Source organism: Dryas octopetala, chromosome 1 (assembly GCF_963921425.1).
Source record: "Dryas octopetala chromosome 1, drDryOcto1.1, whole genome shotgun sequence".
NCBI classification, from domain to species: Eukaryota; Viridiplantae; Streptophyta; class Magnoliopsida; order Rosales; family Rosaceae; genus Dryas; species Dryas octopetala.
In genome coordinates, this window is record NC_141366.1 from 6,922,199 (window position 1) to 6,944,355 (window position 22,157).

The 22,157-nt window shown below is 38.8% G+C and overlaps 5 protein-coding genes across 5 annotated transcripts; 3 read left to right on the forward strand and 2 right to left on the reverse strand.

The window, feature by feature from the left end:
- Nucleotides 1-597: 597 nt before the first annotated feature.
- Nucleotides 598-5,229, forward strand: LOC147297128 (potassium channel KAT1-like). The gene is made up of 11 exons (XM_086233565.1): nt 598-1,637; nt 1,763-1,978; nt 2,095-2,250; nt 2,356-2,413; nt 2,518-2,835; nt 3,190-3,429; nt 3,544-3,642; nt 3,748-3,780; nt 3,873-4,058; nt 4,144-4,858; nt 5,074-5,229. Exons 1-11 carry the CDS (start codon nt 1,459-1,461, stop codon nt 5,214-5,216), a joined length of 2,343 nt encoding a protein of 780 aa, XP_086089691.1. The 5' UTR covers nt 598-1,458; the 3' UTR covers nt 5,217-5,229.
- Nucleotides 5,230-5,259: 30 nt separating this feature from the next.
- MNS3 (alpha-mannosidase 3) lies at nt 5,260-10,227 on the reverse strand. Its single transcript, XM_086233578.1, has 6 exons — nt 9,798-10,227; nt 8,536-9,476; nt 7,907-8,168; nt 6,443-6,640; nt 6,141-6,289; nt 5,260-6,024 (listed from the first exon to the last, which is right to left on the reverse strand). Exons 1-6 carry the CDS (start codon nt 9,876-9,878, stop codon nt 5,766-5,768), a joined length of 1,890 nt encoding a protein of 629 aa, XP_086089704.1. The 5' UTR covers nt 9,879-10,227; the 3' UTR covers nt 5,260-5,765.
- A 1,247-nt stretch (nt 10,228-11,474) lies between these two features.
- Nucleotides 11,475-11,849, forward strand: LOC147297130 (uncharacterized). Its single transcript, XM_086230021.1, has one exon. The coding sequence runs from the start codon at nt 11,475-11,477 to the stop codon at nt 11,847-11,849; it is 375 nt and encodes a 124-aa protein (XP_086086147.1).
- Nucleotides 11,850-13,295: 1,446 nt separating this feature from the next.
- On the forward strand, nt 13,296-16,618 carry NMAT1 (Intron maturase, type II family protein). The gene is given in 2 exon segments (XM_086228475.1): nt 13,296-15,352; nt 15,354-16,618. Coding segments are annotated over 2 exon segments (2,085 nt in total). The 5' UTR covers nt 13,296-13,327; the 3' UTR covers nt 15,414-16,618.
- Nucleotides 16,619-18,414: 1,796 nt separating this feature from the next.
- On the reverse strand, nt 18,415-21,603 carry LOC147297132 (transmembrane protein (DUF616)). Its single transcript, XM_086229151.1, has 4 exons — nt 21,322-21,603; nt 21,016-21,216; nt 20,347-20,907; nt 18,415-19,320 (listed from the first exon to the last, which is right to left on the reverse strand). The coding sequence occupies exons 1-4, from the start codon at nt 21,566-21,568 to the stop codon at nt 18,944-18,946; spliced, it is 1,386 nt and encodes a 461-aa protein (XP_086085277.1). The 5' UTR covers nt 21,569-21,603; the 3' UTR covers nt 18,415-18,943.
- Nucleotides 21,604-22,157: the final 554 nt, after the last annotated feature.

Below are 22,157 nucleotides of genomic sequence, written 5' to 3' on the forward strand. Positions count from 1 at the left end.
AATCAATTTTATTAAAATGTCATTAATCAAACCATCATTAATTTGATGATAAGGATTACTCGTTAATTAATTAATTCGATGATAAGTAGTGGTACCAGACCAGTACACCACTTATATATTTTGGAGCTAATTAAATTACAGGGGGGATAATAATTATGGTTTGAAGACATGGCATAATATGATGTCGCTTCATTCTTCAACTTGTTGTTGACAACCATTTGAATAAAGACAAAACCAACATCCCATATGCGACATTGGACATCTGGGGCTCCAATTTTCTGCACTATAGGATTTCATGGAGCCAGCAGATCTCTGCATCATATATATGATTATGATTGTAGTAGGTTCATTAATTTACAGATGGGAAATAATTAAAATCATCATATTCTAACTCAAAACATGTTATAAATTGAATTTGATCCTGACCATCCAATAAGACACTTTTCAATGTATAATCAGCAGCATATATGCAGGCCACAAACAGAGTAGTAGTCGGTGAAAACCCTGTAGTGCTTGCTAGCTAAACGTTGGGCCAACAACTACAAACGGGTCAAAAACAAATTGGAAAAGAGAGATAGAATTGGATATATGGCGCCAATCCATTTCACACTTTTATGGCTCTGATTGAGTTCCACATACAAACAACCTCAGCATCAAGTCGGCTTAATTCATGAATTGAACTCAAAAAATAATAATGAATTAGATTTGTTGAGGGGTTTTGCCAAAGTGTCACCACCTCTTAAACAAGCTCCTATTGGTCCACGTGGCAATCCATGAATTGAACTTAATTCTGTCCCGGATCATCCAGACTCTGGTCCCTTTTTCTCACATTTGGAAATGAAAACACACCAATATGCTTAAAAACCCAAATGAAATGAAATATGAGCCTGTCCTTGACTCCCTGCTGATGAGCAAACCCTGTTGGCTATATATGATATGATGCACAAGTACAACTCCACATGTATAATATCAATGATGGAGCTCCCATCACCCCCAACTTTTCTCAACAAGTACCACCACCACCACCACCATTACCATCTTTGTTCTCTCAGTACTCAACAACTTATCTGCAGTTTCTGCATTACAGAAATTAAGCTGCATGTCTGCCACTTCCCCTGTTGCTATCTCTCATCTCTCATCTTGTTCTTTTCGTGCCCATTTTACTTTCTTCCTCTCTTGCCTTTCTTGCTCAAGCAGGATGGAAAGTCTCCTTTCCCCTTTTTACTACTTCCTTTCCCATCCGTAACCACTCACTCACCACCTGCATAATCAAGCCTTCACAAAGCATATTCCTTTGAACACACACACACACACACATATATATAAATACATGTCACAAAACCATTTCACCAAAGCCATAGTGGCCTTACCATTAATACCCCCTTCTTAGAAGACTAACAACCATTTACTGTAGTAATAGTCTTGAAGAATTCAATTCATCAAACACAGAAGAAGAAGATGTCACTTTCTGGCACAAAAAACTTCTTCAGGAGGTTCTGTATTGATGAATACCAAATAGATAGTGTTGCACAAAGCAGCTTCTTCTCTAGTGATCTCCTGCCATCTCTTGGAGCAAGAATCAACCAGTCAACTAAGCTCCGGAAATACATTATATCCCCATACAATCCTCGCTATAGGTGATGATATATCATTGCCATAGTACTACTTCACTACTAGCTATAATAAGCTCCAATGTTATTTGTTCATAAAATGACTATATAGTAGTAGCTGCTTCTCATGCCCTATGAATACTCATTTTCAGGGCTTGGGAGATGTTACTCATTCTTCTAGTCATTTACTCTGCCTGGATTTGCCCCTTCGAGTTTGCATTCCTGCCTTACAAGCAAGACGCCCTTTTCATCATCGACAACATTGTCAATGGATTCTTTGCCATCGACATCTTCCTCACTTTCTTTGTTGCATACCTCGACAGCAAGTCTTACCTTCTTGTTGACAATCCAAAGAAAATTGCAGTGAGGTACGTAAGCCTTGCACCCTGATCGACAACAACAACAGCCAACAGATATATTTTAATTTTCTTAGAAGAAATTAATACCCCATTTTTCTTTCATACAAAAATTGCAACATGTACAGGTACATATCAACCTGGTTTATATTGGATGTGTGTTCCACTGCACCATTTCAGCCAATCAGCCTCCTTTTCTCAAACCATGGCAGCGAACTCGGGTTTAAACTACTCAACATGCTCAGGCTCTGGCGCCTCAGACGAGTCAGTTCCCTGTTTGCAAGGTCCATATATAATCACCATATTCATATTCAATCCTCATCCTATGTCTTTGGTTTTCTTCAACTTTTCCAATTGTTATGGTGCTTACCCAGTTTGCTTTTCTTCAGGCTTGAGAAGGACATTCGATTCAATTACTTCTGGACTCGGTGCACAAAGCTCATTTCTGTAAGCCCCTAAAACCCCATTACCCGTATCTTCTTCCTTTCAGACATATTATCATATACCTTGTAATTTTCTCTGTTCACCATTTTGTGGCCTGTGGATTTCAGGTAACCCTTTTTGCAGTACACTGTGCTGGATGCTTTAACTATCTGATTGCAGACAGATATCCTGATCCAAAACAAACCTGGATTGGTGCAGTGAACCCAAATTTCAAAGACGACAGTCTTTGGAACAGATATGTGACTGCAATATACTGGTCCATCACAACACTAACAACCACTGGCTATGGGGACTTGCATGCTGAGAATACTAGGGAGATGCTGTTTGATATTTTTTACATGCTCTTCAACTTGGGATTGACATCTTACCTCATTGGAAACATGACAAACCTTGTGGTTCATTGGACCAGCCGAACGAGAAATTTTGTAAGTACTAATCCCTCCTACTCCTACTCCTACAGCTCTTTTAGTACTGCTCAAACCAATGAACCAGCTAAAGAGAGTTTCTAAATGGACCAAAATAAAACCCCAGTCGCCATCAATATCTATTTTCTGTTTTTTGGTCAAGGCCATCAATATATATTACCTGCAGCAAAAGACTTGGGAAAGTTTCCTTTGTATGTTTCTCTCTGGTCTACCCCACATTTTGACAGTGTTATATGATCCCCAACACCCATGGGACATACCACAACCAATCCAGAATACAGATACCTTACATTTAATTCTTTCTTTCCCCCCCAATAGTTCTAATACATAGAAGCTTGCTTTTGGTGTTGATAGAGGGACACAGTGAGAGCTGCTTCAGAATTTGCAGCAAGAAATGACTTGCCCCCAAAGATACAGGATCAAATGCTGTCACATATCTGCCTCAAGTTCAAGACAGAAGGACTGAAGCAGCAAGAGACCTTGAATGGTCTTCCAAAAGCCATTCGTTCAAGCATTGCACAACATCTCTTCTTCCCCATTGTTCAAAACGTCTATCTCTTCCAAGGAGTTTCTCATGACTTCCTTTTTCAATTGGTACAAGCACCTTCATCATGGCTTATTGTCAGACTTCTCTACATATTATTGCATGTATACATTATCACTTAAATTTCTCACAAGATGCCAAAACCATCTGTTCTCTTATTTAAGGTGTCAGAAATTGATGCTGAGTATTTTCCACCCAAGGAATATGTAATTCTGCAAAATGAGGCTCCAACGGATCTTTATATACTGGTCTCTGGAGCAGCGGTGAGCCAGCTTAATTCTCATCTCTTACATTAATATTCCAAAAATAAAACATAAAAAAAAATACATTCTGCCATAAACTTATATCGGAAGAATTTATGGTTGCAGGATTTGATATCCAATATTGATGGGCATGAACAAGTAAGTCATATATTATTAACATTTCAATAGTTTGTTAGATTGAAGTATAGATACGAAAAAATATTATATCTGACTTCATATGCTCCAAACAGGTTATAGGAAAGGCAATTTCAGGAGACACTTTGGGTGAAATTGGAGTGTTATGTTACAGGCCACAGCCTTTCACAGTTCGAACCACTGAACTTTGTCAAATCTTACAACTCCGTAGAAATTCACTGATGACCACTTTACAAGCAAATAAGGAAGATGAGCAAATTATCATGAACAACATTTTTCTGGTACTGAAACTATTCAAAATCTACATGCAATCATGCACATCACCCTTCTCTTTCAAAGACTGATAATCTGTACCGCACTTTACAGAAACTGAAAGGGGAAGAAGGCTTAGGCTTTGAGTGTCCACATACAGATCCAGGGTCAGGACCAATAGGAGGACGTTGTTCTCAAGCAGGATGCAAAGATAGTTCACATGAAGATCCATCAATGCAGGACGCAAGGAACAATTTCTGTACAGGTTTAGAGGCTATACAGAAGGGCGAAATAGGCAGAGCTGATATTTCAACCGCATGTGCAATGGATGCTGGCGTGATGGCTGACGATGGCCAAATGGCTCTTCATGCTGCTGTTCGCCAGGGCCATCTGGAAATGGTCAAAATTTTGCTTGAAGGAGGAGCAAATGTAAACAAACCGGACGCTAGAGGATGGACACCAAAGGCTCTGGCACAACAGCAAGGAAACAAGAGCATATATGACCTCTTACTAAGTTATGAAAATAGAAGGAAACTAGGTGAACATAGAATAGAGTTTATTGAGCCAGAAACATCTGAAAGCACCAGGAATTGTAAAGGAAATTGCAAAAGACAGAAGGGCTCCCAACCTTTACAGTACCACTCGAGAAAGGTACCCATGAAGTCCTACTTGAGCACTTCAAGCCCTCCAAGTGATAGAGAAGGGATGAGATCAATCCACAAGAGAGTAACTATCCACATGCATTTTCAAACTGGAAATGTTTTAGAGAAGCAGCTTGCAAAGTTAATAATTCTACCTGATTCCATAGAAGAGCTGCTCAGAGTTGCCAGTAAGCTTTCTTTTTCACCTTTAAAAACAAAAAAAAAACAAAAAATCCCTTTCAGATAAACCTGAGAATTGCAATTATGAATTAGAAGCTTACTACAAATTGGAAGAGATTCAACAAAGAAAAGCCAAAATTGAATGGAAAAAGAAAACCTTGAATAGGATCAGCATACAGTTCTATAAAGTTTAATTTTGTCCTCACCCTTTGTGACATTGCAGGTGAGAAGTTCAGAGGCTGCAAACCTACAAAAGTCATTAATGCAGAGAATGCAGAAATAGATGACATAAGCGTTGTTCGAGATGGTGATCATCTGTTTCTTCATAATAATGACAGTGACAATGTCAATTCTGATGTTACTTAATGTTAAAATACAACTATGTAGATGTTAAGATAGCTTGTAACTCTTAGGCAATGAATAATAAGATTTTAACAGAAATTTTGGTGTGACTACACCAGTTGAACATTTGTCCTCCAGAGCCAGTTACTACAGGAAAAGTGAAAAAGTAAATTACAAAATGTAGCACTTAATTCTTTTGGTGGGTAAAACCCCATCAGGTAATTTATCAAAATTGTATATCAGCAAGAATACATATTATAATCTTGTCATTATCTGGTGCACCACAAGTATATGGACGTCTAGGAAAATTCCCCTTCCTCTAGGCTTTTGATAGTGATGTAGAAGAAAGCATATTAAATCACCGCTGAATTGCACAAGAAAAGAAACAAATTGATCCACCTCTAAAACTCCAACCAGGGTATTTACTGTTTTCTGGAATCAGATATACTCTATACTGTGTATGAAACACCAGCAAGTCCAAAAAAAGAGCATTCAGGTTTACGCCTGGCACCATATAGTTTGTCCATACATGCATTCCATCCTTTGAATAGAAGCTTTGGATGCAACAAAGTGTTATACCATCTTGGCAGTGCCTTCAATTGGAATAGGATGAGCTTCTGTGTTAAAAACAAATTTATCCAATGGAATAACAGAACTATCTCCAAACAGCAAGTACAAATATTTCAGTGTCTCGCCCAAAAAGAATGTCTCCATCTTGTCTCTTTTGTGAGGAGGAACTGAAGTTACATCATCCAAAGAACTGTATCCACCAGTATCAATCCTTGTGTATTTCTCGAATGCTTCAAAAATTTGCCAACCCCATTCACGGTATCTGCAATGTGCAAGTATATAAGTGAAAGAGCTTCAAGAGAGGATATAAATTATCCTCAGTGTGTAATGTACGGGGAATACATTGATGGGCACATAAGAAAGAAAGCAAAAGCATACTTCAGATCTTCTGTGATACGGTACAAGACAAACAATGATTCAACAGTTTCGGGACGCAAGAGATTATGACGATCAGCACGTTTGATGATTATGTCATTAACATATTTTGAACTCTTGTTACCACCATCAAGACCTCCTTCAGAAAATTCCTGCTTCAGTGAGGGATGTTGTCAAGTCCCCTTAAACATTGAGAATTGAAAATTCAAAAAGCTGAAAATAAAAACTAATAATCTACTTTTGGTGCACATACATATTTGCTGGATCTTTTTCCAAACAATAGCTCACACAAATCCAAAACTAACCTCTGTATGAAAGTAAGCAATTTCTGGAGCAAGACCAGTAGAGGTCACTGAATACATCTCAAAGCATGTTTTAGCCAGATCTTCTGCAAGTTGCAAATTCTCCAGGTCTTCAAATTTAAGCAAATTATTTCTCATTGCTTTTTCCTTGGTAAGGCCTTTTGTGGCACCAAGTGCAAGAGTACCAGGCAAGAAACATACCTGCAGAAGGGAGTACAAAATGTCAAATTATGAACCATTTACAAAATGTCTGCAATTCCACCAATGGCAGAAATTGTGTTTGTGGAACTTGTTATCATATGATACAAAGAGGATTCTTGGATGTTTAAATTAAATTAGTTTGAAATTTCATTAAGCATGATGAGGACAGAATTCACCATGAAGGAAACCTTGACATGTGTGTAGTGAATTAACACCCCTGTGATCTTGTCCTTGATGTATTCTAGAGTTAAAACAGATATAGCAAACAACACACAATATGGCAGCAAAAGTAAACACAAAGAACACCAAGATTTGTTATCGAGGTTCAGCTAACTTTGCCTACGTCCCCGTGTGATCCTTAGAGAATCACAGCTGCACTATGTATAGAATAAGAGTACAAGAACTTATTGAAACCCTAGACTACCCAACTCGCAGCCGCTCTCTTCTCTCTTGCACAAATAGCTCTCTTGTGTTTTTCCCTCTTGAAAAACCCTTCCCTTGAAGTCACTCACCCTTGAGTCTCTAACCCGAGTCTCCCTTTGAGTTTCTTCCCTAGAAGTCTCTAGCTATATTTTTTTTTTTATGAGACTTGCAGCAGCCTATTTATAGAGCATAGACTTACCACTTACAATATGGATTCCTAATCCTAATAGAATTAGGTAATCTACCTATTAGCAAATTCTATTCCCTTGTACACAAGGAAAACCCTTTAGAACTCCTTCCCACACTAGGAAAGTCTTGTGCAAGTCCTATTTGTCTTCCAAAATCGTACCCCACTAGGAAAACAACAAACTACCCCACTGCCCAGTCTCCCTACTGCTCTTGGCCAGAACTGTAGCTTCCTCCAGAAATTTCCGACGAGACAAAACCACAACAATGTGTTGAAAAAGATTATTCTTTTTTTATGAGAATGTGTTAAAAAATAATTTAAAAAGATGCATCCTTGGATATGTATAAATAACATTTTTATTAGCGGAATGTTTCCTGACAATAATGGGTAATAAATCCACTCATCGCTTCTTCTTCCTAATGTCCCAACATGAATCCTTAAACACAAAATACAAGCCAGTTCATAAAGCTAGACTTCAAAACTCTGATTAAGCATATTTGATGCCACTTCCACTACACCAACCTATATGGAGCAACATGATGTCCAACTAGTCAACCTTTCCTTCTCCAACTTTAAGAAACTTATAGGAAGCCATAGTGTAGATTAGTAACTTATAAGTTATCTAAATGCCAAAGAGTTGGAAGAGTATCACATACCAGGTGATCCATTTTTGGACTAAAAGAACCCTCAGATCCATAAGGCAATTCCCCTACAAAAACCAATCCATTTGGGATTGTTTTCCGAACAAGAAGGTGCCTAACACCCTTCATTGCTTCCTCATACATATCATGGAGATATGTCAAATTACTTTCCCGATTTGTTCCTTGCTGAAGCCAAACTTTGAGTAGGTACTCATAGTAGCTATCACCACGTGATCCCAGTCTTATATTTTCTCCAACAAATTCACCAGTGGTAGGGCTGCATACAGTATACAGACAACATCAACAAATAAATAAATAATAAATCCAGAAAAAAATTGAGAGGATACATGTGCCACAGGGGTCCTTTTCATATTCCCGACAATGCGTTTTTTTTATTTTTATAAGATCCAACTGCATTTTTGTTTCTTCCAACCCACATATGATACTGGCAAATAATGTATAATCAAATAATCATCATTCCAAGTAAAATATGAATTATTTTCTGTAGCCTTTATGACAGATAACGACATTCCTCACTACAAGAAAAATGTCAACATGACACTAGATTTGTAAGCAAGAATTAAGAAGTTCAAAAGAACAATGGTGTGAGTATTAATATAAACTATTAGAGGTAAGGCGCATACCTTATAAAGATAGGAACCAGTCCTTCCACTTTTGGCAGAGTCCTCATGTGTTCCAAGACCTTCATAGCTGCCAGACTGTACTTTGGATCACCAGAAACTGAACTGAGATAATTGAACTCAAGCTGTAAAGTGGAAACTTCTGAAGTACTACTAAGACCGTCAGGAGCTGGATGCGCTGAAGGATCACGAAGAACAACATCACCAAAGGGAATAGCAGTTGGACTGGAAGTGAAACCAGATAGCAGACGATCGGTCAAGTTCCTAGCAGTTTCCAGATAAACAACTGGTTTAGGCCCTTTATATGGAGAGTTTGTCCCTTCTTTCACAGAACTCAGATGATATGCACTTAAAAGACCACCCACAACCCGTATTGTGGTTTCAAATAAATTAACTTGGCCTTTCTTACTAATCCTATCTGAAAGGTGTGTTTCGATCCATAAGCCTGCTTCAGAAACAACTTCTTCAACACCCATTATCATGGCAGTGTCAAGGGCATCCACAACAGTTGCACCCAGACCACCTAACCCATCAACTCCCTGCCTGCTCACGGGCAGCAGCTCATCATAACCCATTGCGTACTTTTTATATCCAGACCATGCATGAATAAAAGCCTTCTTGACATCTTGTTGCCTAGCTATCCATTTTGGATCACCACCAAGATTACCAGTACTAACATTTTCATTGGGCGGTAATCGAGGAGGAAGCCTTGGTGCTCGTCTGAAAATGTTTCCAAATCTAATGCCACCACCAGTCACAATGCGCTCATATGTGCCATTCTTACTACCTCTCACTAGTCCATCAGAAACCGAATTGGTGGGACTTGCATGTGTCAGCATAAGATATGCTACACCGAATATCATTAGTAACAGTAGAAACTTTCCTGTACTACAACTCATACACTGATGCTTTATGTTACTAGTGAGTAAGGTCCGAGTTATCACCTGGGAAACAAGATATAAAAACTCAAGTCTTTTAAATAAGATAAGGTGCCTACTCAAAATACTAGAGAAAGCTATATCCATGTGCAATCAATACCACCATAAGTGCATCAACATCCCTAATGATCTAATTAAAAACGGACTCTCAAATCCATGTATTTATATGAGAATGATTCCAAAATGCGAGAAAATTGAAATTCAGGTATATGAGCAAACAAGAAAGTGAATCAAATTTAGCAGAATTAAGCGCAATATGAATAATGAATCGAACTGAGTGGAGCTAAAAGCGCGGAAATGGCAGAGATCTAAGTAATGGAAGAAGACCTTGAAGAAGGAGCGGGGGCGGAACTTGGCGTTGTCGTAGTGGAGGTCCTTGTTGGAGTAGGGTAGAGACTTGGACGACATGCTCGATTCGATCCAATCCAATCCAATCCAATCGTCGCAGCTCAGCTCAGCTCCGCCGCCTCTACTTGTAGAGTTTCCGAATTGGATCGGAATCGGAATCGGAATCGGAGAGAGCGGAATTGGAATCGCGGGAATGGTGAAGAGCAGCAAGCACGCACGCGAGGATGTGCGAGCGGTGGTCGCTATGTGTGTTAAATAGTTGTGGCTTGATTTTTAAGCAATGGACATGGACGTGGAATGACCGCCGTCTTGTTCATTCCTTGAGGACCTTCCTTGGCTCCTTTTCGTTGTTATGTGTTTTTTGAGAGAGACACAAGAGGAGAGAGACTTTGACGATTCTACTTAAAACACGTCGCGATGGGAACACGTTGCAGACGCTTCACGCTTGTAAGAGTAGTTGGGTCGGAGCTAGTCCACCACCACCTATTTGACAATTTGATTCAACAAAAAACCAAATATAATTAAATTCTTAGAAACACTATCCAATTATTTCCTAAAAAAAAATTATTTAGTGAGTAATGCCTCTCTAAATAAAATGAGACTTGTTAATACAAGCACGTTTCATATTTAATATTAGCTAATTAGTTATACAACTTAATTTTATTATATTAGAAAATGACGAAACCTTAGCTTATCCTTAAAATTTTGATTTATTCTAATTCTAATCTAATTATTGTGTCGATTATTATAATTTTTTTTGGTCAATATGTTGATTATTGATCAACCATACTTTATTATTGCATAGGAACACTTATATAGAGCATTCGAACCCTCTTTAGAAGTAAACAGATGGACATACACTTCAATTAATTGGATTTCGTTTTGGCACATGAGTTCTCTCATTCAAACTTATCTATCATTGTTTTTAAACAATAAAAACTTATCTATTATTAACCCAAAAAATATATAATTATGTAATGGATAAAAAGACCTTCCTACCTTTCAAGAACCAACCCGCCCCTCAAGTGGAAAGAAAGAAGTAACCGTGAATTTACTTTATCATCCTCTTTAATTACATCATATGACATTGATAGCTAGGAGTCTAGGTTGTACAAGAGCTTTAGGATCAGTTATTAATCATTTTTCTTTTGAATTCAAGGAAGGAACGGGAGAATGAGAGATGAATTTTTCTAGTGCATTATGGATTTTTTTTTTCAGCCAAAAAAGTAATTAATTGGGTTTATGGTAATTTAATCATATATTCATATCTCAAAGTTAGGGAGGGAATTGAAAATGTCCTCCCACTCACCTTGTCAGAAAAAAATAAATAAAAATATAACCCTAAATAAAAGGTTGAGGTCCATGACAGTCCTTAATAAAAAGGTACGGAATCCAGATTTTAGGGCCTAGAGCAGTATATACTATATAGAGCGCGCAATGCATCGATCGATCACCTTTAATTTTTTTGATGATGGTTTGCCTCAAAACACAGGTGTTATACTGCTAGTCTTGTCTTTCTTGGGATATATTAACACATATATACTACAGCTCTCAATCGATCCCTCTCTCTCAGCTAGCTTCAATTCCAATTTGATTTCTTTTCTCATCAAAATACAAAACAACCACAACCCATCTTCTCAAAACTTAATTTCTCTCATGGGTACTACTCAAACCTTCAAGTACATCATTTGCACCTTCCTCTTCCTCCTCCACACCCCCTCTTCTTCTGCCCTCATCTCATCATCATCACCATCATCACCATCACCATCACCATCCCATGAAATCCAACCCCAATACCAAGTGTTGTACATCAAGAACACCAACCCCTTCTTCTTGGAGAAACAAGAAGCGAACAAGAAGCTGAAGAGGAGGAGAATGGTGAAGAGAAAGCAGGCCAACAACAACTACTTCAAAAGCAGGCCTTTCTCCGTCATGCTGCCCAAGGGTTTCGTCCCTCCTTCTGGTTCGTCGCCTTGCCACAATGAAAACCCCAACTCTGTTGTCTTCTTCTGCGACCTTGCAAAACCCTAAAGCCAGACTACTACTTCGATCTTCAATGCTAGTCATGATCTTCGATCACGATACATGCAACATGTGGCTTTTCAGTTTTGTTCTCGATGGATCACCAGCTGTAATATTAGTTTCTACTTTCTTTATGACTTTCTTGGTCAATTTTGTTTCAGATCTTTCAATTCGTCCCTCCTTGTGGTAAATCGTATTCAAAATTAAGGTGCCATAATAATTGTAAACTCTATTTGTTAGCCATGTAATGACAAGTGACACGTGATAGATATAGTACAGTATAGTGAAATCATCAGATCGAAACATCAATCCAACTTTGATAATTTCCGCATATAAATCTTTTCTCTCTACGTTATGTTGCTTCAATGCATATTACCTCGATTAAAATTTTCTTTAACTTTTCTGTTTTGCCCTCTTTAGTTTCTTGATATATAAAGCTTAATTAAGAAATATAGATTGTAGTTGAAAATGCATTAATATGATGTTGTGCATGTTGATCGAGACATATATGATACAGGTGATGAGAATCAGATGTTTGTTCCTAGGACATATATGTACAGATCGATTTGGGTATGTTTGATTTTTAGCTCCTTATAAAGAAAAGTCAATCCGAAAAATGGGAAGAGGGCATGTGAATTTGCATCGATCGTATGAGGGGGGAGAGGGGCACTATTTATTTCACGGGTTGCTCAAGTTTTCGTAGCGTGCACTCCATGCATGGAATGGTACAGCTCTTTTTGCGATGTGCGTGCAAATCTATACATAGAATCCATATTCCCATTCCCTTTTATAGGTATACTACCCTTTATATTCTAATATTATTCACTTCAATTCCATGCATGTACCCTAATCTATTACTATGGTTTATTACTTTATACCATATATTTCTGTATTCCAGACTTCCAGTACAACACCAGTTGTATATTCTATTTTTCCCTCTCATTGTGGTCAATATATTTTGGGTGAACCATTCAGTATTGGCCTTGTCTCCCTCTACTTTTTTGTGCTTGATTTGAAAGTAGTAATTTAATTATGTGGTAAGACTAAAGTCTAAAAGATTTGGAAAAATGTAAGGAAAATTTCCCACCAACATACTCTGTATCTTCGGTTGGATTTTTCTTGAGTGCAAAAGCCTCGATGTTTATATGATATATATATATATATATATATATATAACTTGTGAATTGTAAGTGATTGGACGTTTCTAGATTCTACCTTAAGATCTCGTAATCGAAGAGGAAGTGGATCATGGACTCTTACTTGTTACCCAGCAAAACATACTCTGCATCCCGTCAGGCCCAAACTTCAGAGCATTTGGGCCCTTAGAAGAGTTTGAAAGGCTCACATGACCTAGCCCAATAATTTGAGCTCAAGGCCAAGCTAAAATCAAATAGTGGAACTGAAAGCCTTCTCCAATAAAACCAGAGACGGGTGAGGGTCTGACTCTGAGACTCTCTGTCCCTGAATTCATCGTCAACCCAACAAAAATGTCAGTGAGAAGAACCATCAAACACCTCCAATGCCACCACCACTCCCCCTTCCTCAAAACTCTCACTCGTACTCTCTCCTGCTCCCTCTACACACCACCTTCACCAAAGTCACCTCCATTAAAGCAAGACCATCAAGACCCATACTCGCTCTTCAAAGAAGACCCAATTCAAATCTGCACCTCTCTGTGGGTCAAGACCTTCTCTTCCCCACCCACCATCACCTTCCCACACCTCACAGGCTTCCTCTCCAAATTCGACCTCTGGGTCTTGGCCTACCAGCGCTCCTGCGCTCACGTGACCGGCACGTTCCCTCCCCGCAACGCCATCCACTCCCACGTCCTCCACGACCTCCTCTCCCTCCGAAACGCCGTCGTTCGCGGCCAATTTGCTTGGAACAAGAATACCCAGCAGCTCATTCGGAGCCCCAACGACAAACCCAGTACCGAGCTCGTCTCCAAGCGTAAGCTCCAGGCTATGCTCGAATCCGACGAGCCCTGCTTTCAGGACCGGGTCGTTCAGGAGGTCTTGTTGCTGATATTGGAGCCTGTTTTCGAGGCCCGGTTCTCGCCCAAGTCCCACGCTTTTCGACCCGGCCGGAATGCCCACACGGTCATTCGGACTATCCGGAGCAACTTCGCCGGGTACTTGTGGTTCCTGAAAGGCGATGTCAGTGAAATTTTCGACAATGTGGATAGGGATGTGGTAATGGGTTGCTTAGAGCAGGCCGTGAGGGACAAGAAGATCTTGGGTTTGGTCAAATCAGCAGTCAGAGCTCCTAATCGAAAACGGAGCAATGGTGATGAAGATTGGGCAAAGAAGAGGAAGAAAAAGAAGGCGTCTAAGAAGAAGAAGATTTTGAACGATAAGGAGCCGAAACCCGACCCGTATTGGTTGAGAACGTTCTTCAATTTTGCACCTGAAGAGGCTGCTAAGGTACCTTCTTATGGGAACTGTGGAATTTTGAGTCCTTTACTTGCTAATGTGTGTCTTAATGAATTGGATAAAATTATGGAGGATAAGATAGTTGAGTTTTTTAGGCCATCCAAGCTTGATTCTATTTGGAAAGATTCGATAAACGATGGTTGTCATAACCCAGCTTGGCCGGAGTTTGTTCCTTCTAGTGGGAACGAGAAGACACGAAAAATGGATTATATTCGATATGGGGGTCATTTCTTGATTGGTATTCGAGGGCCTAGAGAGGATGCAGTGGATATTCGTAAGCAGATAATAGAGTTTTGTGAGAGAAGATTCGGGTTAAGGTTGGATAACTCCAAGGTGGAGATTGAACACATAACTAGGGGAATTCAGTTCTTGGACCATATAATTTGCCGCAGGGTTATACACCCCACGCTGCGGTACACAGCCACTGGAGGTAATATTGTGAGTGAAAAAGGTGTAGGGACTCTGCTTTCGGTTACTGCTAGCTTACAGCAATGTATTCGCCAGTTTAGGCGGCTTGAATTTGTTAAGGGTGATAAAGATCCGGAGCCACTGCCTTGCAATCCGATGCTTTACTCCAGTCAAGCTCATACCAACTCCCAGATGAATAAGTTGTTGGAGACCATGGCTGATTGGTACAGATATGCTGATAATCGCAAGAAAGTTGTTGGTTTTTGTGCTTATGTGATTCGTAGCTCTTTGGCTAAACTGTATGCTGCAAGGTATAGACTAAAATCACGAGCCAAGGTGTATAGAATAGCTTCCCGCAATCTCAGTCGTCCACTTACGGAGAGCAGTAAGAACTCTGCACCTGAGTATTCTGATCTATTGAGGATGGGACTTGTTGATGCAATCGAAGGTGTCCGGTTCTCACACATGTCCTCGATTCCATCTTGTGATTACACTCCATTTCCTAGAAATTGGATCCCAGATCATGAGCGGCTCTTACGTGACTATATCAAACTTGAAGATCCAAAATTATTCTGTGACATTCATAGATCAATTAAACGAGATGGTTTAAGTTTGCCTCAAGATGAGATATCTGAAATTCTGTGGGATTTTAAAACCCTCGGGGTTCGAAACGATCAGCATAAGGGTGAAAAAGTACACAAAAAGTGATTGCCTGGAAGTGCCTGGTACGTGATGAATTCTGTCACGGAATAGAAAATGATACTTCACTGGTAGTTGTCAGGGTAGGACTCCTGCTTGGGATGCTAGTGGCCATTGCCACTTTCATGAAAGGCTTGTCAACTAACCATTATCATACTTTTTTTGAGTCCAGTTGGTTTAGTTATCTCTGGACTGTGTTATCAAGAAGGAATATTCAGGCTCATATGATTAGTGTGATTGAATTTTGGTGTGTAACAGAGAGAATAGCAAGACAGAAATGACTAAATTTGAGCATAAATGAGAAGTCAGAAGTGACTTTGATTTGGGACTGGATGTGATAAAATCATAAAAGTTTCCTCAAATGGTCTGCCATTTAAGTGGTTTGGTTAGCAAGAAATCATTTCATTAATTAAATCCGTTTATTCGGTATGAAGTGGCACTGGTAGAGGACACAAGTAAAGTTTCTTCAGACTACTCTATGGACTCATTATTGGAGTATTTATAATATAATCAAATGCATCAAGAAAGGAGTATTTATGAACTGTTGTCATCACCAGAAAAACTAAGATAGTCAGAGTAAGCTTCTGAATATCTGCTGTTGCTGGTGTTGTGATTTCGGTGTTCTTAAGGAAGAAGAATGGTCAAAATATGGAACACAAATGGTTTTGTGGAGCATTGCTCAATGAACACCTGAGGTTTGAAGTCTACTTTAGATCTAACATGCTTGGTAAACTGGTGCTGTTTTTCTGTACAACTAGGGTTCTATTCGTTCATGCTTCACAAACTATAGAGAATTGGTTTATCTAAGATAACCTTAATGGAGAACGATCTTAATATTATAGAGGTTCTCCATCAGTAACTCATACATCACGTACACCGAGCCTTATGATAAGTATGCTAAATGCTTAGACCTGTTTTCCGAAGCTCTGAATAGTAAAAAGACTTCAGTGCTTGTTTTTCCAATCACCATCATCCTTATCATCTTGGTCCTCAAATGCTGAAGCTGGGAATGTTCCAGTCAGGCTAGTGGGAGTTTTAAAGAAAAGCTTGTCTGAAGAGAGATCTTTGAAGTAGATTTCAGAAACAGAGATCGGAAGATCATTACCTTGCTAGCACAACCAGTGAGCTTCCTAATCCTACCTTTCTCCACCAGCATTTTTAGCTTAGCATTGCAAACGACGGTCTTGTCGATGCTCTTAAATTTTTGCTCCTTCTGCTTCAGCCACACAAAGCCAGAGGGTCTGCGGTGCTCCATCCCCTCAATGTCTGGTCGTAGGATGCCTTTGGGAAGACACAGGTCCTCCGACAATTCAGTAGTTCACGGAACTTGTGCTTGCACAGAGCTTCACAATTGTAAATCTCTGCGTTATTTCTATGGCTCTCGGTCAATTTGGAAGCCATCTTGGAGAATGGAGGTGTTGGCAAAAAGCAAGAGCTGATTAGAGGAAATTGAATGGGTGTGGACTTCATACATATATATATATAGAGGTTCTTTCTATTGAGGAATATCTCAACTTATTTATGTTAAGGTATACTCTATTGGGGCCCACATGAGTCGTTTTGTGTCGATCCGAATCGTTCATTTTTTACATCTCCATTGATAGATCATCCCTGCAAAAAATTAGCCAAATCAGAAATAATTTACCTATTTAACTTTGATCAAATAAATGGACGAATTAAATATTTTTGATGAAACCGTCCATTTGTTTTATCAAAGTTAAATAAGCAAATGATTTTTGATTTGGCTAATTTTTTGCAAGGATGATCTATCAATAAAGATGTAAAAAATGAACGATACAAAACGACTCGTGTGGGCCCTAACAAGATCATACCTCAATATAAATAAGTTGAAGTATACCTCAATAGAAAAAATGCATATATATATATATGCATAATATTGTAGCTAGATTTTCTGGTTGGGAAACCAAAACTAGCTCCTTACTTGTATGTAACACTTTGATTAATGTTGTCATGTAGCATGAACTAGGAGGGTGAAATCAATGAGAAGCTTATTGTTCTTGTTCAATTTTGAAGCCTATAGGGGGCTATGGGAAGGCTACATGCATGTTTTGTGACCCATAAGTATTTAATTTAGTAGGGCTGCTCTAGACGTCTAGAGCCCTCTATTGAAAGCTCAACGTTTACATAGTTGGAACGCTGTTCTTGTACATGTATGAAACCAATAAAGAAAAGTAGCTTTCGTTTTTTGCCATCATCAAGCTCGAACGCTGAGGCCGGTAACCACCGAGAGATGTCCGAAATGGCACCGGAATCAAAAGCTTCTTGCTCTTGACCCCATTGAGCCTTCTCATCTGGTGCTCCTAAGTCTGTGGTTCAGGATGATTTGCTGGGCTTCCATTTGGCGTGTTTGTTTGGTGAGATCAAAGAGAGAATGGTTTCTGTTGGAAAAGTTAGGATCCAAATGAAATGGGGATGAGATCGATTCATAAACGTTTCTGGTTATTGCTATGTTGCGAATTAATTTCCTTATGATCACAAATCGTAGCGTGAACATTTGCATTGGTGATGCTAACAGCAAGATCAATGATGCTTGCTCATGCAGCAAGTGCACAAAGAATTTCAGGTTGGTGTGACTAAAGTATAGGGTGTTTTTCGCATTGCACCTTGTTGTTCAAAAAATTCCAATTTCATCTTCAAAATAATGTAAAGTAACATAAATGTTATCCCAATTCCAGCTAGGAAAAAAAGAAAGCAATACAAAGAGTGTAAATAATAAATTAATATTTATTAGTAGTCTGCCTAGCTAGTCTAGATGTATTGAGAAAGCCACTCGAAGGCTTGGGCATACCCCATGTCTTGGCCAACGCCCAAAAGCTTATTAAAAGCCTCTTAATTCTTTAATGATAATTATATTTTTTCTTTCATAATAGTGGAATATCACCTTGTGAAGGAGTTTTGGGAAAATAAAGTTATAAAGCATTTTCCTTTATAATCATGTTCTAATAGGCTATTAAATTTGTGGTATTTGGGCATAACTACTGAAATGGTGGTTCATATTGTTGATTACATCTCTCACCACATAAATGAATCCACTTATATAAAATAAGGCTTGTTAACATCATCTTTGTACAAAATGTGATCATTAAATTATAATTTTCTGCAATTACATAATGAAGTGGAAGAAGTGATCGACTAAAATTAATGTTGCAAAATACTAACTTCCTTTATCTCCAATCTAATACCAGACTTAAGAGTATAATTGTCAACATGGAAGCAGGTGTTGATATGCACAGTAACATCATTTTCACATCCTTGTTGGCTGGCCGCTGGTGCCTGTAATTAGGTCCAATCCATTATCCATGGACATGTAGCAGAAAACGAACCGCAGCTGATCAGCCCCACTGTTTTTTCTTAAGGGGTCCCCTTGCTTTCTCAAAAAGAAAAGGCCCTGCCAACCTGTGTTATTGTTTGATTGTTTGTCGGCTTTTATCTGTTAAAACCTCCAAAGCAGTTTCATTAGCTTTTGTTTTATTTTCTATTCTCTTCCTTGTTTCTCTATGTGGAGCATCACATTATTCACATAGCCTATAGCTAGAGACAAATTTAATCAACCTGTGAAGATTCACCCCACATTTCCAGAAGATACTTCTGACACTTGCTGCAACAGCTGCCATTCACATACAACAAATCAGAGCCTGCCCTTTTGGTCTGTTTTGTTTTGGGTCTTTTGGACCCCTCTCCTCCACTCCCACTGGTCCCAACTATAGGCTTAAGGTTGTGCCTGTATTCCACAACAATTTGCTCAAACACTTCCACCTCAAACATGTTCAGCTTCAGCCTTGGGATCATGAGGTCTCTCACATATGCAAAAGCCAATTGGTCTCTTGGGTTAAATGCCTCCAACTCATTAAACAAAAGGCAGGAGAACAGATTGCTCCTCAATCCATGTTTCCTCAGAATTAAAGCACTGTCTGGTACATCTGCCAAATACCAAGACAGACTCATTAGTTCAAATTGCATGCAGAGCATGCAAAATTTAAGTAGGGAAGAAAAATAAGCAAAAATTTATGAGGTCTTCATCTTCTGTATGTAAGAGTAAGACTCACACCCCCAATAAATTAAATTATTAAGCAATATTTAAAAACTAAATATGGGGTAGGCAAAGGATTCATGTCATGTAATATACATCTGCACTTGTCGCACTCATTTCAATGTCTTATAAACTGTGACACCATGCCATGAACTTCAAGTTGCTTAATAGGACCACGTACAGTAATTTAATGCTTGGACCACATTGGATCACACGTTTTCTCTATTTCTGGACCGCATTAGCTTTCACCAAGTCTAAATGCATCTACCTCCTGGAACAGTGGAACATATGGCTATTTGGAAGACAATTTACAAGATGAAATGGATTTAACAAGGAGTAAACGAGAAGACAATTTCAATAGTAGTTTTTTATCATAAGAAATATAAAAATTTGGCTATTTGGCATAAGAACATCCTAGCAGTTAGCATCGCATCTTTTCTAGAAAACCCCAAATCGTAATCTATAATTGAGAAAGTTGCAAGTGTAACTAATAAAATGCATAACCCAAGCGCACCAATTTTATTATTATTTTTTGTTTTTGGGGACCAAGTAGTCCAATTTTCTAATCATAAAACCCTGGCACAAGTAGCTAGACACCGGTCAATTTTCTAACCTTGAACCTCTCACCTTCCTCAGATAAGAGATTACTCTCAAACATCAAAACCAGTACCCTTGATAGTTAAATGTATTTCAAAGACTAATCTCCCAACACATACAACCTAAGTTGGCTCCTAAAGAGAGCACCAATGGGGTTGGCACCTACCAGCTTGTTCAGTACAGATATCACAGGTTGTAGTTCCTAAAGTAGTTCTACAGTTGAAATAAAGTTGCATCATTAAATGATCACCTCTGCAAGCCTTTAAGCTAACACAACCCCAAAAACATTGAAAGAAAACAATTATGTGTAAGTAAGTACCTGAGGGATAAGGGAGTTTGTTGGGAGTCCAAGGAAGCAACCCATTCTCACAGTAAGTCTCCATTTGCCTCTTCAAGCCATCAACATCCCACCATTTCTTCCACCTCGCAGTTGCCATTGCTTCTTCCATAGTATGAATGTAGTATGGATGCTTTGATATTGCCATGTCTGCGTTCTCAGACACAACAAATGAATGAATCAACAGCAATGGATCAACCATTAGCTGCAATTTTGCGTCTATCCAAATGCTGAATTTTGCGTTTGGAAAAAGTCTATGGACTAAATATTTTGGTATCACACCATTCATTGCTGGATTGTCGTACAACCCATTGCTCGAAACCTTGACAATCCTCCATGCACCTATCTTATAGTTTTGGGATTCCCTTGAAATTAAATTATGGTGGTCAAATCCATTGTGGGTTGCACCATCTATAAACATAAAGAAACATACATCGTCTAGGGTTTTCGATCCGAGGCCTCTAGGTTGTCGAACTTTATCATGGTCATTGAAGATTGCTGAGACAACTACAACTCCATTACAGTTTTCCATGGCTGCTCGATCTGAATTACACACAAATAACATGCTTAGTCATAAATGGAGCTAAATTTACAAGGAAGGAAAATAAAAATTAAGACTTTCATAGAAACTTGCTTGGGTACCAAACTAACCAGAATCACTAATTGGAAAATTCTTCAAGAATCCACAAGGGACTTCAATGCTTTCATTGTAAACAAAATACGAAATCCTATTCTGGGTACTGAAATTCCCTCCAAAACTCTCAGCTTTGCCCTGCATATACCTCAAAACGGGTGAGGACCACGAAGAACTCTTACACAAGTTTTGGATCTCCTTCAAGACCATCCAGTAATCTGAGCACAAAAACCAAAAACCAAAACCCATTTACCAAAAACCACAAAAAAGAATTACCAAATTCAAAAATTGAAGAAGATTGAACTTGAAAAAATGAAGGGTACCTGAGAAATAGACAGGGGAAGAGCAAGTGGTGCGGTGGGTTGGGATTGCGTACTTGTGCTCTCCATAGGAGCGAGGGTAGGAGAAGAGAGGGGTCTGAATTGGGTCGAAAGGAGAGGATCTGAAGAGGCATTTGGTTTGGGAGAGAGAGGTGTAGAGAGCTAGAAACAGAGAGGTGAAGAGGTAGAGCAGAGAGAAACAGAGCAACTTTGATTGAAAGAGCAGAGGAGTGGACGTTGCTTTCCCCATAATATTTCAATCAGTTTGCTTTCCCTTGATTTACATTCCTCTTTTCTTTATTCTATTCAATAAAAAACATAGGAAGAACCCCCCACATTTTAACTGCTTTGTGCCTTTGTATTTAGTTTGCCCAAATTGCCCCTGGATTGGGTTTAACACTTCGTTCGTTAGTTGAGGAGATTATGCGTCACCAATACTATAAGAAGCCCCTTTCCCGCGACATATCAAACGTGAGGAAAAAGATTGGAGTAGTAGGTTATAATTAGGATAAGTTTAGGATTCAGTTTCTTTCAATGTAAAAAGAATATATATATATATATAAGAACTAGGGAAAAAAAAAATTGTATTTCTACACTGTTTTTGTGTTGTTGAGTGATTAAACTTACTATATTAGTATAATGACGTGATATGTGTGTTGAGTAAAATCTTTTTCCCTCTTAATAACATAGCTACATACAGATGGGACATAACTAAGTTAGGATACCTAGGTCTAACAATCAAGTACACATACACATACTTGTCGCATCTTCATTCACATCTTCAAATATTGCTCATACAGACATACTAGGCTACTTGCAAAAAAGCGGCCTAACTTCAA

Coding starts and splice junctions, on each gene's coding strand:
- LOC147297130 (XM_086230021.1), top strand. CDS start 11,475: ATGGGTACTACTCAAACCTTCAAGTACATCATTTGCACCTTCCTCTTC.
- LOC147297132 (XM_086229151.1), bottom strand. CDS start 21,568: ATGGGGAAAGCAACGTCCACTCCTCTGCTCTTTCAATCAAAGTTGCTC. Junction 21,217..21,321: donor TTCCCCTGTCTATTTCTCAG/GTACCCTTCATT, acceptor TTTTGTGCTCAG/ATTACTGGATGGTCTTGAAG. Junction 20,908..21,015: donor TTTTCCAATTAGTGATTCTG/GTTAGTTTGGTA, acceptor TGTGTAATTCAG/ATCGAGCAGCCATGGAAAAC.
- LOC147297128 (XM_086233565.1), top strand. CDS start 1,459: ATGTCACTTTCTGGCACAAAAAACTTCTTCAGGAGGTTCTGTATTGAT. Junction 3,643..3,747: donor TACTGGTCTCTGGAGCAGCG/GTGAGCCAGCTT, acceptor TTATGGTTGCAG/GATTTGATATCCAATATTGA. Junction 4,859..5,073: donor AGAGCTGCTCAGAGTTGCCA/GTAAGCTTTCTT, acceptor GTGACATTGCAG/GTGAGAAGTTCAGAGGCTGC.
- MNS3 (XM_086233578.1), bottom strand. CDS start 9,878: ATGTCGTCCAAGTCTCTACCCTACTCCAACAAGGACCTCCACTACGAC. Junction 8,169..8,535: donor CTGGTTCCTATCTTTATAAG/GTATGCGCCTTA, acceptor TACTGTATGCAG/CCCTACCACTGGTGAATTTG. Junction 6,025..6,140: donor CGTATCACAGAAGATCTGAA/GTATGCTTTTGC, acceptor TGCACATTGCAG/ATACCGTGAATGGGGTTGGC.